General features: G+C 60.5%; 5 protein-coding genes across 5 annotated transcripts in view; 2 read left to right on the forward strand and 3 right to left on the reverse strand.

The window, feature by feature from the left end:
• Window positions 1-329: 329 nt before the first annotated feature.
• Window positions 330-3,278, reverse strand: M421DRAFT_7429 (glycoside hydrolase family 16 protein; the record flags this gene model as incomplete). Its single annotated transcript, XM_033597024.1, has 2 exons — window positions 330-3,075; window positions 3,124-3,278. 2 exons carry the CDS (start codon window positions 3,276-3,278, stop codon window positions 330-332), a joined length of 2,901 nt encoding a protein of 966 aa, XP_033446171.1.
• A 1,750-nt stretch (window positions 3,279-5,028) lies between these two features.
• On the forward strand, window positions 5,029-5,707 carry M421DRAFT_68539 (uncharacterized protein; the record flags this gene model as incomplete). The annotated part of the gene is made up of 2 exons (XM_033596528.1): window positions 5,029-5,266; window positions 5,544-5,707. 2 exons carry the CDS (start codon window positions 5,029-5,031, stop codon window positions 5,705-5,707), a joined length of 402 nt encoding a protein of 133 aa, XP_033446172.1.
• M421DRAFT_227519 (uncharacterized protein) lies at window positions 5,534-6,411 on the reverse strand. The gene has a single exon (XM_033588374.1). It carries the CDS (start codon window positions 6,183-6,185, stop codon window positions 5,724-5,726), a length of 462 nt encoding a protein of 153 aa, XP_033446173.1. The 5' UTR covers window positions 6,186-6,411; the 3' UTR covers window positions 5,534-5,723.
• Window positions 6,412-6,527: 116 nt separating this feature from the next.
• On the reverse strand, window positions 6,528-12,413 carry M421DRAFT_423210 (uncharacterized protein). Its single transcript, XM_033593388.1, is given in 3 exon segments — window positions 6,528-9,763; window positions 9,776-11,647; window positions 11,700-12,413. The coding sequence occupies 3 exon segments, from the start codon at window positions 12,070-12,072 to the stop codon at window positions 6,639-6,641; spliced, it is 5,370 nt and encodes a 1,789-aa protein (XP_033446174.1). The 5' UTR covers window positions 12,073-12,413; the 3' UTR covers window positions 6,528-6,638.
• A 284-nt stretch (window positions 12,414-12,697) lies between these two features.
• M421DRAFT_423211 (WD repeat protein) overlaps window positions 12,698-14,231 on the forward strand; it is a 2,416-nt gene continuing 882 nt past the window's right edge. Inside the window, exon 1 of the mRNA XM_033593389.1 lies at window positions 12,698-14,231. This exon is cut by the window's right edge and continues 882 nt beyond it. Within this exon, the coding sequence (XP_033446175.1) occupies window positions 12,847-14,231 (1,385 nt within the window). The 5' untranslated portion in view covers window positions 12,698-12,846.

Consider the following 14,231-nt stretch of genomic DNA (forward strand, 5'->3'; position numbering starts at 1 on the left):
ACATGCCAACTGTCTGGGAGCTATATTTGTCACCCGCAGTGTCTCAGTAGTACGGGCATAGATCAAAGAAGTCAGCACACTGGCCGACATTGATCATGACAAGACCCTGAAGGATCTCAGACCGCCGACATTCCCTGAAGCGCCACGCAGGTCTGGCGTCATCACGATTCAAGCGCAATATGTGATCACTTTTATCATTCCTGCCGAACGACACGATTTGAATGCACTGAATCCGCGTTGATTGGAAACTACATTGACACCCCCCAATCTCTAGTATAGAACGACATGGCACGTGAACCACCTCCTTCTGCAACTAACAGTAGACGTCTCTACATCAGCAATGCAGCAAAAGCAGCGATAGCGCCCGCAACGACACCGCCAACCTGCACTGCACTCGCCGCGCCAGTGAATTCAGGAATCTTGTACCCAGTCTGTGTCGGCTTGTCGCCCTTGATAGATGTAGCAGTGCCGTAGCTGATAGTGACGTTCGAGCCTGGGTGCCCGACAACAGTAGGGTAGACGGGCTTGTCGCCGCCGACGTGGACTGCGCTGGAAGGAGCAACGGGCTTGTCCGCGTAGCTCTTATCCGAGTCGGAGTCGGGATACTTGATCATGCTGGCAGACGGGGAGGCGACGCTGGGATTCGTAGCGTAGTACTGGCTCTCGGGGACGGGGATCTTGGTCAGAGTGATGATCTTGGTGGATGTGACCTTGGACGTGGAGTCCTCGGGTGTGGAAGGTTTGCTGGGCTGAGCAGGAGTGTAGGGCGTGTTGCTGGTGGGCTTGTTAGGGGTATCTGTTGGCTTTGAAGGAACACTGGGGGCGGAAGAGGCGGGCTTGTTAGGCACGCCGGTGGCCTGGCACTTCGTGCACGGAATGGTCACGGTGACAGTTTTGGGGCCCTCGCCGCAGCCTTGAGCGCAGTACTTGGTCGTGACCTCGAAGCCCGGAGGAGCATAGTATGCGTTGGTTGTCGGATAAGGAGCGGAAGTCTGGATGGCAGTGACCTTGGTGGTGATAGTTGTGTAACCCGTCGGGCAGACATCGACGTAAGTTGTCTGGTAGGCGGTGGTCGTGTAAGAATCGGTCGATTTCTTGTCATCATCGTACGAGGGCTTGCTTGAAATTTCAGGATAGGTGCTGTAGAGCGGTGTGAAACTAGGAAGTCCTGGGTAGTCGCTGTAGACAGGTGTGGACTTCACACTGGGCTTCGGCTGGTTGTGTCCATACACAGGAGCGCTTGACGAAGCTACGAGATAGTTGTCATACTGTACAGACTTGGTGGAGGCAGTTGGGTAAGAATCGTACTGGTTGACCTTAGCGGAGATGGTAGAGTACTCGGAGGTCGTAGGGAATGGATCCGGAGTCTTCGAAGACTTGTCGCCATAATTGTAGCCATCGCCTTCAGGGTAGACAGAATAGTCAGGAGCAGAAGTGGAATAGACAGGAGTGCTGCTAGTGGACTCGCTATCGGCGGGATGGGACGAGACATCAGGATAAGCGGAGCTTGAGGATGTAGATGAGTAAGGAGTCTCGGAAGAGTAGGCGGTCGACGAGCTGCTGTATGGGGTCTCGGATGGGTAGACGCTGAAGACATCGGAAGGAACGACGTACGAGGAGCTGGCAGATGCGTAGATGCTGGAGCTGTCGCGTACGTAAGGAGTTTCCGACGCGGATGCGCTGGAGATAGTTGAAGAGATATCGTGCGAGTAGGGCGTCTCCGAGGCAGAGTCCGAAGCAGAGGCGTAAGATGCCTCCGAGACAGACGAGCTAATGCCAGACGAGTAGTCATGGGCGGCTGAAGAGCTGCTGACGTGGTCATAGGGAGTCGAAGATGCTGTGCTGGAGACGGTCGAGGAGTAGTCGTGCGCGGCGCTGCTAGAGATGGCGCTGCTAACGTCGGCAGAGTACGATGAAGAAGCAACCGGAGTCGAGGAGGGGTAGACAGAGTTTGGGACGTAGGGTGTGGAAGTGGCCGAAGAAGAGTGAGCAGTGGAGCTGGAAAGAGCAGAGCTACTGTGCGCTACCAAGGAGGATGAGACGTGAGTTGAGGAGCTGGAGACATGAACAGAGCTACTCGAGACGTGGGCAGAGCTACTCGAGACGTAGGCAGAGCTGCTCGAAACCTGGACAGAGCTGGGCGAAACCTGGACAGAGCTGGGCGAAACCTGGACAGAGCTGGGCGAAACCTGGACAGAGCTGGACGAAGCGTGAGAAGTGCTGCTGGGAGCCACCGACGAGGAGCTTGTGATAGCGCGCTTGTTGTATGTCTTGAACGAGCTAACACGCCAGTACGCGTCCTTGAAGACCTCAGGGTTCTCAGCGACATACTTCTTGCAAGAACCCATTCCATCCAAGCCTTGATACATGGGGCAGCCGGACTGAGCGTAGACATTGCCTCCCCAGTCGCCGCAGAAGGTGTTGGTGAAGATAAAGCGCTGGTCCATGAAGCGCTTCTCGATGTCGCAGTCGCCCTGGAAGCTGGCAGCAGGTGTCCCGAAGGTGGTCGTGTCAGGCTCGTCCGAGAGAAGGCTGCGGGGCTGGCTGCCACGAGGAAAGAACCAGATCTTGATGCCCTCAGCCTGCCACTCGGTAACGTAGTAACCACCTTGGGCGGCGTTGAAGTCTTTGCCGAAAGAGCTACCCCGGGCATCGGTCACGCCGCAGCCCGTGGACTTTGACGGACCGTCGAGAGCGCAGTCGGTCAGGGCCTGGGTGCCAGTCTGTCCCAGGCCGTTGACCTTGCATTTGGTGTCGGTGTGGAGGACGAAGTTGTTGTTCGTGTTCTGGTTGACACCCTCGATAATATCGATCTCTCCCTTGACGGGCCATGGCTCGCGACCAAGGGACCAAAAGGCAGGCCAGGTACCGCAGATACCTCCAGGCATGTGCTTGAGGTCGAGGACGAAGAGGCCCTTGTTGTACTCCTTCTTGCCTTCAAGACGGACACTCTCACGACCAAAGTCGCCACCGGCCGCACTGTTCAGCTTGGATTTGTAGTCAACACCGAAGACAGCATCACCTCCATCGTAGCCGATGTAGCCCTTGTTCTGCGCGGTGGTGCGGTCGACATACCTATATAGAGTCAGCTAAGGTTGCTGGAATCCAGTAGTGCAGACATACTTGACGAAGCCGTTGGTTTTCTCTTCAGTGACGAAGTTGAAGTTGTCGAAGAACGAAGATCCGGAATAGGTATCCGCGGGAGTGTACTTGGTAGCAGAAGCGACGGAAAAAAGAGTGGCAGCGCCAACCCCGAGAAGGGCGGACAAAGAGGGCATTGTGATTAGTGTAAAGAGTGACTAGATTAAGGGTATAGTGAGAAACGAGAGGCTGTAGATGAGGTTCTACAAGACCGCGCACGAACAAACTGTACAAGTCGTTAAGGAACGGAAGGAGAAGGGCGTCCAGCCCATTGTAGTAAATCTGCCCCTGATACTCATGACTTCGAGACTGCTCTGTGTCTAGCTGGATTGTCGACTGGTCGAACGGTGGCTAGGCTGCCAGGTTCCACGTGCATGCCGAGCCGAATTCAAGCAGGGCCACCCTACGCCATATCCGGCTGTGTCATGAAGCTTTGGGTATCGAGCTCGCAGCTACTGCTGCAGGAACGCACTTTTTCCACGCCCAAATTCACCCACATTGATCCAAATACAGCATAGTGTTCGTCAATCCCAGACGAACATCGCGGCGTGAACCCGCAACGCCGAGGCTTCAACCGCTGAATCAGCCATAAGGCGCGGCACAGCTGTCGAGACTGCGTGTGGCTCGAGTTCGCGATGGCGAACTCTGGTGTTGAGTGGTGCGTTTTCTCGGGCGAGTCCGTAGGTTTTGGCGCTAGGCTGATGTGGCGTTCACCCCTGGCCAGACCGGTGTCCGGAAAAAGTAACGCTCCAGGAACAGATCTGAAGCGATGAAAGTCTACATCTGGCGTGCGGCTGAAGTGGAAATTATGCCCTGGCTGCAAATGCCGCGGGCGGCGCTCAGGCAATGCTGTGCATGAAGCGCAGAAGGCACCTCGCGGGAACACCTAGGGAAGCTTACATCTAGTCTGCTGCACATGCTGTAAGTATTGAGCAATGGGATGCCTGAGCGATTAAGAGAGAAAACGAGATTACCCAGAGTGCTTCTATTTGCTTATGTGCAGATACGAGACGCGACCCTTGTCCGGGGAAGAATGAGATGAGGTGTAGCGGACGTTGCCATCGAAAGCTTACCTTGGCGGCAGCATTTCCTGATGTTCTTGGCGCCCCTGCGTCGATAAAAAGTGTCTTGTGCTTGACGTGGACGTTCAAGGAGTCCTAGCCTTGCTTTACGTTGCTGGTACAGACTCTGCGATTTCGTTGCAATGCATTAGCTGAGGTTGAAGCTGGTAAATTCGTTTTGCCGAGGTATGCGGAGACCACTGTCCAGTTGCACCTGCTCTTCCAACTCTTCAACTACAGCCGCCCGCATACTGCATCTCGTTCCCAGAGATGAGTCGCAGGATCCTTCAAGCCGCGCTCCATCTTCAGAGGACCAGGCCACCAACGGCTACCGTAGACTTTGCCCGTCAGTGAGGATCACGCACCATCGTCCGCTGACCGGTCGCTTAAACGTGCTCCAGTGTCAGGAGAACTCCCGAAGAGAGTGCAGTACCCGCTCCAGTGTAGGTTTGTTGATGAGGCGAGAGAAGGTACCGGGCAATCTCAGACCCTGCGTCGATTGTGATTGCTGACTAACGTCCACTCCCCCACACCTACATCTCCACCCGCAACACAAGAAGAGCGAGAGAACTCCATACGTGACATGTGAAGAGCCGTGAACGCTCAAGCAGTCGGTTTCGATCTGCCAGGGCTCCAATCGAGTTCACCACATCGCCGAAAACCTGTTGGAACGAGCCGCGAAAGCGTGTGACGTCATGTTCCGGACTCAACACCATGCTGACAGCTGAGGTACAAGTGCGAAGGTGTTCCACGTTTGAGCACGCCCCAAGTACACCAAAAATCCACTAATTAGATTCCAATCGACCTCGATCAAATCTTCCACAAAATGTCGGGCGAGCTCACCAAGAAAGAAGCCCATGCACAGCAAGTGCAGCAACAGTCGGCCTCCCAAGGCGCGCGCGATGTCGAGACACAAGAGCATCACGCCAAGGCCAGCGCATCCGGCGGTCTGAACTTGAACATCTTCGGCGCGCTCTCCGGCGTTCTGTCCAGCAAAAGCAAGAAGACGACACACACCAACGCCGACGGCTCATCGACAAGCGTCGAAGATAGGCACGATCAGGGTATGCACATCTCTCCTTCGCCGTTCTCGCAACCATCGTACGCGGCCATGGAGCTCTCAACGCGGGCAGTCTTTCGAATTACCCACTTGCGTGCAATGCCACACCGATCACTTTCGGTGCCCATCTCAACCCCAGCCTCCCATTACGTTTCCACGCCCTCACTGCCACGATGACCAACCCTCTTGCTCCCCGCCGCGCACTCTCGCAACTTCGTCTGGAAGCTCCCACCACCTCCCTCCTCCCATCCACAATCAAGCCCCCACTGACACTCAAACAGCAGCAGCAAACGCTCTGGCCAACGGCTCCGGACAAGCGTACGCCTCCGCGTCCGCCGAAGAAGGCGGCAAGAAGACGAAGGCGCGGGAAGTCGCCCAATCGGCATCGCAGGGCAAAGCAGTCAGCGCGAGCAAGAGAGTGGATCACCTAGGCATTGAGAGCTGAAAGGCGGGATTACCCGCTAATATGATGTGTAAACTCCGGTTCTCCGGCTGTTGCAGTCGTCGCACCTGTCTGTGATGAATTGCATCTCAATCCCCTGCCGTCCATGGGGTCGTCTCGGCCTGGCCCGACCGTATGCCAACGCAGGACCGCCCGAACAGGGTCCCGCAATGCTGTGTTGAACCTGGTGAGTGCTTGCTGACTCTGAACGGACGATGTGCATATCTGTAAGACGCGGGTTCCGAGCAGACAAGACGCACAGACACGCGAGCGCAAAGAACTGCGCGACGAGCGTCACAAACGAGTGACGCGCAGGACAAAGTAACACATCTCGTCCGCACATCTGCTGCTGCTCCAGCAACGCAAACAGCGCCATCACCACCACCCAGCGCAGAGCCGTCACCACCCAGCGCAGAGCCGTCACCACCCAGCGCAGAGCCGACACCACCCCGTCCCCGAGCACTGCCCAACAACAGCCCATCCACTCCACCAAGCCTCACGAACCCCACAGCTACTCCCCCATTCCAATCCGTCCCAGTACATCCCCAGTCCCCGCCATCCGCGCACCAGCGCAGAACCTGCAGACCTTTGTTCACGCCCAAGTCCCGCCATCAAACGACACCTCTTGAGCCCAGTTCCCGCGCGATACACGGACGCGCTGGACACCCAACGCCGGAGAGAAAGACGCAGACATCCCATAGGTGATAGGATAGACAAGAAGAGATGGAAAAGTACACAGCGGTCCATTGAAGAAAGCTAAGATGGGTATAGTAACGCTGAAGATGTACACTCCCATTGCAACAAAAAAAAAAAAAAAAAAAAAAGTATTACAACTACATTAAAAAAAAAGCTAATATCGTGATAAAACACAAGACCGCAACGCCATCGTCCCACAACTTTCCAATCCCAACAGCCAAAACACAAGGTATCAATCCTACCGCCCCCCAGTAACCCTACTAACGCCCTCCACCCCCCTCCGCGCGGCACCAACATGCCACGGCACAGTGCCCCACCGCGAGCCCCGCTCGCCCTTGAGCCGGGCCAGCACGCCCAGGGCCCTAAACTGCGCGAGTATCTCCTTGAGCAGGTTCTCGGCCGTCGCGCGCGTCTGCGGGGTGGGCGTCCACATGAGGCTGCTCGTGTGCTGGGGCGGCGAGAGCGAGGGGGTCTGCGGCGCGGCGGGCGCTACGGTCGAGGGGGCGGGGGACTCGGTGCCGCCGGGCGTGGGCGGGAATGGGCTTGCGGCGCGTGTGCTGCCCACGGCGCCGATCCAGAGGATGTTCACCGCGACGGTGACGGGGCCGTATTCGCGGGGGAAGTCGGGCGCGGAGGCGCCGGCAGCGGCGGGGCTGGGGCCGCGCTTAACGAGCAGGCCCGAGATGAGGGCGGGGCTGAAGTGCGTGGTGGAGTTGCTGTTGTGCAGGCGGTGCGCGAGGATGACGCCCCACGTCTCGTCCGTCACGTCGACGAGCCGGGCGTCCGGGTCTTGGGTTGGGTCGGGCGGCTCTGCGGATGAGGGCGTGGCGGCGGGCGTCAGGCCGAGGGTGGCATCCGGGCTGACGCCGGGGGTGGCAGCGGGCGTGTTGGGGATGCTCTGGCTGCCGGCGGCAGCGGACGGGGGAGTGAATTTGTAGTTTGGATTCGTGTCGACTGTGAGCAGGGTGATGAAGAGGTTCAGCACAGTCGGACACGAGATCAGGTAGACCCAGGACTCGAGTTCCTCGCGGTCCATGACGCCGGCGCGCGCGATGCAGACGCGCCAGTGCACTTTGCGGGCTTGCAGGATGGAGATGGTGGTGGCCCAGACCTCCTGCGCGAGCTCCTTGAAGGGACGCGTGCCCAGGTGGTAGGTGCTTGTGGCCTGGCTCTTGCCGCAGCTGTCGGTCCACGCAGCGGTCAGCCACGCACCGTCCAGGCTGATGGCGTAGGCCAGATGCATATACGAGTTCTCCTTGAGGAGGTCCTGGGGAGGATCCGACTGCAGCTTGAACGGTACGTTGCGGGGAATTGGCTCTTCAAGCTGGAAGGCTGGAGCAGAGGCAATGGGGAGCGGCGTTTTGTCGTTGGGTTCGGTGCTTGGTGGGCAGCGGCCGTACACTTCGCGTGCCAGGTTGATGTAGGTAGTGCTTGACAGGATGACTGGGTGATCAAACGAGGCAATGTACTTTATGGGTATGATTTGCAAGACGAGATCAGGCTTCTGCGGCAGACTCGGATGGGCTGACCCCTGACCATAGGTCTGGAAGAGCGTCCAGAACGAGGCACAGAGCTCCCAAAGCGCCAAAGGGCTGTCGAAGGGGTCGACCATGTAAATGATAAAGGCATCCAGCCGTTCTCCGAGTGTCTCGCGGACGTGAGCATGTCTTGCAGCAAGCGTCTTTCCCAGATGGATGCACGTATCTCGTAGCGCCGTGTATACGGCACGCGGGGCCGCAGGCGTGGGAAGCCTGCAAGGCACCAAGCCACTCTCGTACTCGCTCACCGTCTCGACTCGCGCATGGGAGCCGAGCTTGCAGCTGTCGTAGGCGAGCTGCATGTGGAGGAGGAAGCTCTCCAAGCAGGGCCTCAGCGAATCACTGTGCGGGTAGATGCAAAAGGCGGCGACGTTCTTCGGCCCGTGAACCGGCGCAAGCCCGAGTGGTTCCCAAAAGGCCACGGCGGGCGGAAGCAAGTCCCAAGGGGTGTCTGCTCGACGCACCCTGATGAAGGGTGGGTTGATCGGATAGATCTGACTGCCGGGCGTGGCCGCCGGGTCGTTTGGTGTGCGTGCGGGAACCCTCTGTTGGCCTTTGGGATGCGCCGACATGTCGGGAAAGACATCGTTGACTGCAGCCAGCGCAGGCAGCGTACAGTCTACGGCCTTTGGAAACAAGCCCTTGATGACGGCAGCCCAGCGCAGCTCCGTCGAGGGTCGACTGGCGTACTGCGGCGGTATGGCCGAGTCGTCTCCGAGAATGTCGAGCGTTGCCGAGACGATCTGCTCAGCGACCATCTGTGCAATGTTGATGCTGTCCGACCCGCTCGGGGGCTTCTCTTCTGCCATGTCAAACCCCATTTCAGAAGGAGAGGTCGGTGTGTCTGGTACCTGCCCTATGGGGTGCGGAAACAGTGGCATGGTGTAGCGAGAACCAATCGACGGTTTCTCGACAGGCGGAGGAAGCTTCAGCAGGGACCAATCCCAGCTGCTCGGTTCAAAGGTGAGAAGTGAGTTGTCATCTAGATGCAAGTTCTGAAGCTCAAGCAGATCGCCGCCCAGCGAGTCGGCAAAAGAGGTCACAGACAGTGGAGTAGCATTGCCGTCCGTGGGCAGTTTCCTCTTGGCTGAGACAATGGAGCCAGCGGTGAAAGACGTAGGCAGTGCGGGCGGTAGCTCTCCGTCGTCTTCGTCTGAAACGTCGGAGCTCATGCTGTCGGAATCCGACTCTGAGACGGAGTCGTCGTTGACACCCTGGATGGAGGGTGTGATTTTGGAGAGGCTGCCTGCAGATGCCACCGCGACGGCGCATCGCAGCTTTGTCAGCAGGGGAACGTCTCGCAGACTCTTTGGCCGAACCGGCTCAGTTGCGGGCGGAGACTTGTCCTTTGCTTCACTGTCTGCACGCGCGCCGTAACGCCGCCCATCCTGATACTTTGCGTCCGAGACACTCATCTTGCGGCTGAAAGACAAGGGGCCAAAGGCGCTTCCTCGGTCTTGGGCTTGGGCCTGTGGTATGTGCAGGGTCAGGGCTGTCTTTGGCGATGGTTTGAGAGCATCTCTGATCTTGTTTGGGCTCAGCGGAGGGGTCGGTGCTTTTAGAGGTGCTTTCTCGGCGTGTGTCTCTCCGTTCGAGTCGCTGTCGGGGTTGGGGGCGCCTTGCTCGATGGCGACAACGGCAGGAAGCATCTGCTCTTCCTTGACCAGTGTTGAATCTGCAGGCGGCTGATCCGTGGCGGCGGTGGCAAGCGCCTTCTCGAGCGCGGCCAGGGCATCGAATGCGTCGTCCTTGTCAACGAATGCGTCGTCCTTGTCAACGAATGCGTCGTCCTTGTCAACGAATGCGTCGTCCTTGTCAACGAATGCGTCGTCCTTGGCGTCATCGAATGCGTCGTCCTTGTCTTCTGCCGTGGCGTCGAATGCTTCGTCCTTGTCTCCTGCCTTGGCGTCAGCGATTGGGTCGTGCTTCTCGGCTGCCAGGACCACGTCGGCTTTTGCGTCTGATGTAGCTGGAGCGTCGGCCATGTCCACGTCTCCGTCGTTTGGCGGGTCGAAGAAGTCGAAATCGTCCTCGTCAATGTCGTTCTCTTGATAGGCGTCTTCGTCCATGTCGTCGCCAAACAGATCGTCATTATCCGTGGCGGTAAAGTGATGGTCATCCGCGGCGGTACAGTGATGGTCATCCGCGGCGGTGCAGTGATGGCCATCCGCGGCGGTGCAGTGACGGCCATCCGCGGCGGTACAGTGACGGCCATCCGCGGCGGTACAGTGATGGCCATCCGCGGCGGTACAGTGACGGCCATCCGCGGCGGTACAGTGACGGCCATCCGCGGCGGTACAGTGACGGCTATCCGTGGCAGATGCGGTCCAAGTCAAAGTCTGCTGCGGGGTCTCTGCTTGGGCATTGTCCTGTGGGGCGGACAGGGCAATGGCAGGATTCTTCTTACCGCCAGGAGCGAGGATGACGTTTGAAGCGGCACCGGCAACGCTCGGGGTGTCGCCGGCAAAGACGGAGGCACCGGGTGCGACGCCGTCTGGAGGTGTCGGGTAGACGCCGGTGGCGGGCTGGAGCTCTCCGTATGCACCTATCCTGGTGTTTAGTGGCGACGACGGGTGGAGGCCGGGGTTCTCTTCCTTGCGGTGAAGAGCGTCGTCCCTGCGGTGAAGAGCGTCGTCCTTGCGGTGAAGAGCGTCGTCCCTGTGGTGAAGAGCGCCGTCCCTGCGGTGAAGAGCGCCGTCCCTGTGGTGAAGAGCGCCGTCCCTGTGGTGAAGAGCGCCGTCCTTGCGGTGGAGAGCGTCTTCTTTGGCTGCCTTGGCTCTGCGCTGTGCCGCAGCCTTGTCCCGTGCTGGTTTGCCTGCGAACCAGTCCTGAGCGACATGGTATGGGTCTCTGAAGCCTGGCGAGTCGGCGGTTTCGAACCAGCGCAGAGCGCTGTCTGTGGCTGTGGGAGGGCCATCAGCGGCCGCTGTGGGCATCGCATCACTGGACGGTTCATGGTAGTAACACAACGCCATTGGCCACAAGACGTCTTGATCCGAACACAGGAGGAGCGAGCTTGCGGCTGCTGGTTGGCTATTGAACGTGGTACGTAGCCTGACCCAAGCGCTGCTGTTGTCCAGGCCGGGCAGGGAGTAGCCTTTCCATGCCAGCCACCGCTTGACCGTCTTTTTCCACCTGTCGACACTCTGCTCCAGGTTGGTGCGTCTCTGCCTCTTCCGGCGGGGCCGCTGTGCTGGGTCCTCGGCGGTGGGCTGGAGGGGGTCGTCGAAGCTCATGATCCTGGCGAGCATGCCATTGGGAGCGACGCGGACGCAGGTGCCCAGCAGCGCGTCGAGTTTGCGTCCCGACGAGACATGGCCCAGGCAGCAGAGGTCGGTTGTTCGTTCGGTCAGAGTGGACACGACCAGCGCACCAGAGCTGGCCCAGTGCAGGTCGAGGCTTGTCAGCCAGCGCGGCTTGCGACTGGACCCCAACTCGCGAGTGTGTTGGAGGGGCTGAGAGACAAAGGTGCGGCAGTTGAGCGAGGTCACGGCGCATTCTCTGACGAGCTCGAGGGTGATGAGGGCGACGACGGAGGACGTGAACAGGCCGTAGATGGCGACGCAGTCGGGCGGCGGCGGCGGCGGCGGGTGCTCTGCAGCGCCGGGCAGGCTGGCGGTCGGAGTGGACCGGGCGGCGGCGGAGGGGTAGCGGGCGGACAGCGGAGGGCGTGCGAGCTCGAGGGCTTTTGTGAGACCGGCTTGTTCTCCTGGTGCATGTCAGCGTGTCGCGACAACGACGCGGCATGCGCAGGCACGCACGTTGGAAGAGATAGCCGTCGACGGCGGGCAGGTCGGCCGGGCCAGCGCGCGCGTCCGCGTCCGTGGTCGTGGTCGTGGTCGCGGTCGGCGCGAACAGCCACAGCCACGGCCGCGTCGCATCGCGTACTATGAAGAGGCGGCGCCGGCGCAGCTCGGCCTCGACGGCGCGCGTGTCCTCGGACGGGCTCCCATGGCGCAGCGACGGGGCGGGCTGGGCCGGGTCGCGGGCGACGGAGAAGGCCTGGTATGCGACGGCTTCAAAGTCTCCCTGCGGGTCGGTCAGCGAGGGGGGGTGAGGGTGGAGGTCTGGCCCCAGGGACGCGCCACGTACGATGAGGTGCGCATTGGTGGTGCAGAGTGCGGGAAAGTCCATTAGACGGTCTGCGGCCCTCTATGGAACTCTCCGGTGGTGTTCGCGTTCGGGGTGCACTCGCAGGCCGGCGTGAGCCTTCATCAACTCCGCGGGGGTCGGGCTCCACAGGCGGCGCGGTCAGGCGGTGGTGCGGTGGTGCAGCGGTGCGGTGGTGCGGTGGTCGCGGTGGCCGCGGTGGCTGCTCAGGGCGTCGCGGGCGGAGGTTCGGTGGTTCGGTGGTTGCTCAGAGCTGCATCGTGTGGCCGCGTCGACGATAGCTGGGGCATGTCTGTCGCCGGGCGGGCCGCCGCGAGCCAGTGAGGAGCGATGAGTAAGCGCAAGACTGCAGCAGTGCAGCAGCGCAGCAGTGCGGCAGTGCGGCAGTGCAACAATGCGACAGTGCAACAATGCGACAGTGCAACAATGCGACAGTGCAACAATGCGACAGTGCAACAATGCGACAGTCCAACCATGCGACAGTCCAACAATGCGACGGTCCAACAATGCGACAGTCCAGCAATGCGACGGTCCAACAATGCGACAGTGCAACAATGCAACAGTGCAGCAGTCCGGCGACGTCGGCTGTCACGCGCGCAAGACTCAAGCTGCGAGGTGGGTCGGCTGGTCGTCGGCTGGGCGGCTGGGCTGGGGTCTGCCGCCGTCTGCGTAGCTCAGCCCTATCGATAGCGTCGCATCGGCAGCATCTTCGAAACTTTTTGGCCCTCTGCACCGCTCGCTCGCTCGCCCGCCCGCCCGCTCGCCCGTCCACCCACGCCGTCGCGCCGCCACGCCGCCATGAAGATTTCAAACTCGGCCGTGCCCGTCTACACCATCAGCGGCAGCGAGGCGCGTCCGCTGCCCGAGTGGCTCGTCCGCCGCCGGAAGCGCAGCCTGAAAAACGACGCCGAGTTTGCGAACCGCGTCGAGCTGCTGCAGGACTTTGGCTTCGACGAGGCCAGCCAGTGCGTGCGCGTCAGCGACGACGGCGACTGGGTCATGTCCACGGGCACGTACAAGCCGCAGATCCACGCGCACTACCTGCCGCACCTGTCGCTCTCCTTTGCCCGGCACACCAACACCCTCAACGAGACGTTCCGCCTGCTGTCGACCGACTACACCAAGAGCGTCCACCTGCAGGCCGACCGTGTCATCGAGCTGCACACCGCGGGAGGGCTGCACCACGCCACCCGCATCCCGCGCTACGGCCGCGACCTGGTCTACGACAGGCGCTCCGCCGAGTGTCTGGTGCCGGCCGTGGGCGTCAACGCCGAGGGGCTGGGCGAGGCCTTCCGTCTCAACCTCGAGGTCGGCCGGTTCATGCGCAGCTACGAAATCGACGTCGGCGGCGACGACCTGCTGGCGCCGGCCTCGCTCCAGGGCGCCGTCGACGCGGGCGCAGTCAACACGGCGGCCATTGCCGAGGACAGCCACAACCTGCTGGCCTTTGGCACATCGCTGGGCACCGTCGAGTTCTGGGACTCGCGGTCGCGGAACAGGGTCGGCATCCTGTCCGCGCCGCAGGACGCATTCGAGGGGCGCTCCGAGGTCACCGCGCTCGCGTTCCCGCGCTCGGGCCTGAACCTCGCCGTCGGAAACTCGACCGGTCTCGTGCACGTCTACGACGTGCGGTCGCCCACGCCGCTGCTGAAAAAGGACCAGGGCTACGGCTTCGCGGTCAAGAACATCATCTACCTCGAGAGCAGCACGCGCTCCCGCGGCCACGTCGTCGCCGAGCCCAAGATCCTCACCGCCGACAAGCGCATCATCAAGATCTGGGACCCCGCCAACGGCACCCCGTGGACCTCGGTCGAGCCCGCCGTTGACCTGAACCACGTCGAGTGGGTCAAGGACTCGGGCATGCTCCTCACCGCCAACGAGGGGAAGCAGCAGCACGCCTTCTTCGTCCCCCAGCTCGGCCCCGCCCCGAAATGGTGTGCCTTTCTCGACAACATTGTCGAGGAAATGGCCGAAGACCCCAGCGACCCCTCGGCGTTTGGTGCCGGCGCCGCCGGCCAGGTCTACGACAACTTCAAGTTCCTCACCACCGCCCAGCTCAAGACGCTCAGCCTCGACCACCTCATCGGCACCACCAGCCTGCTGCGCCCGTACATGCACGGCTACTTTGTCGCCCAGAAGCTGTACGAAGAGGCAAAGCTCATCTCCAACCCGGACATGTGGCA

Source organism: Didymella exigua (genome assembly GCF_010094145.1).
Source record: "Didymella exigua CBS 183.55 unplaced genomic scaffold M421scaffold_25, whole genome shotgun sequence".
In the NCBI taxonomy this organism is placed as follows: Eukaryota; Fungi; Ascomycota; class Dothideomycetes; order Pleosporales; family Didymellaceae; genus Didymella; species Didymella exigua.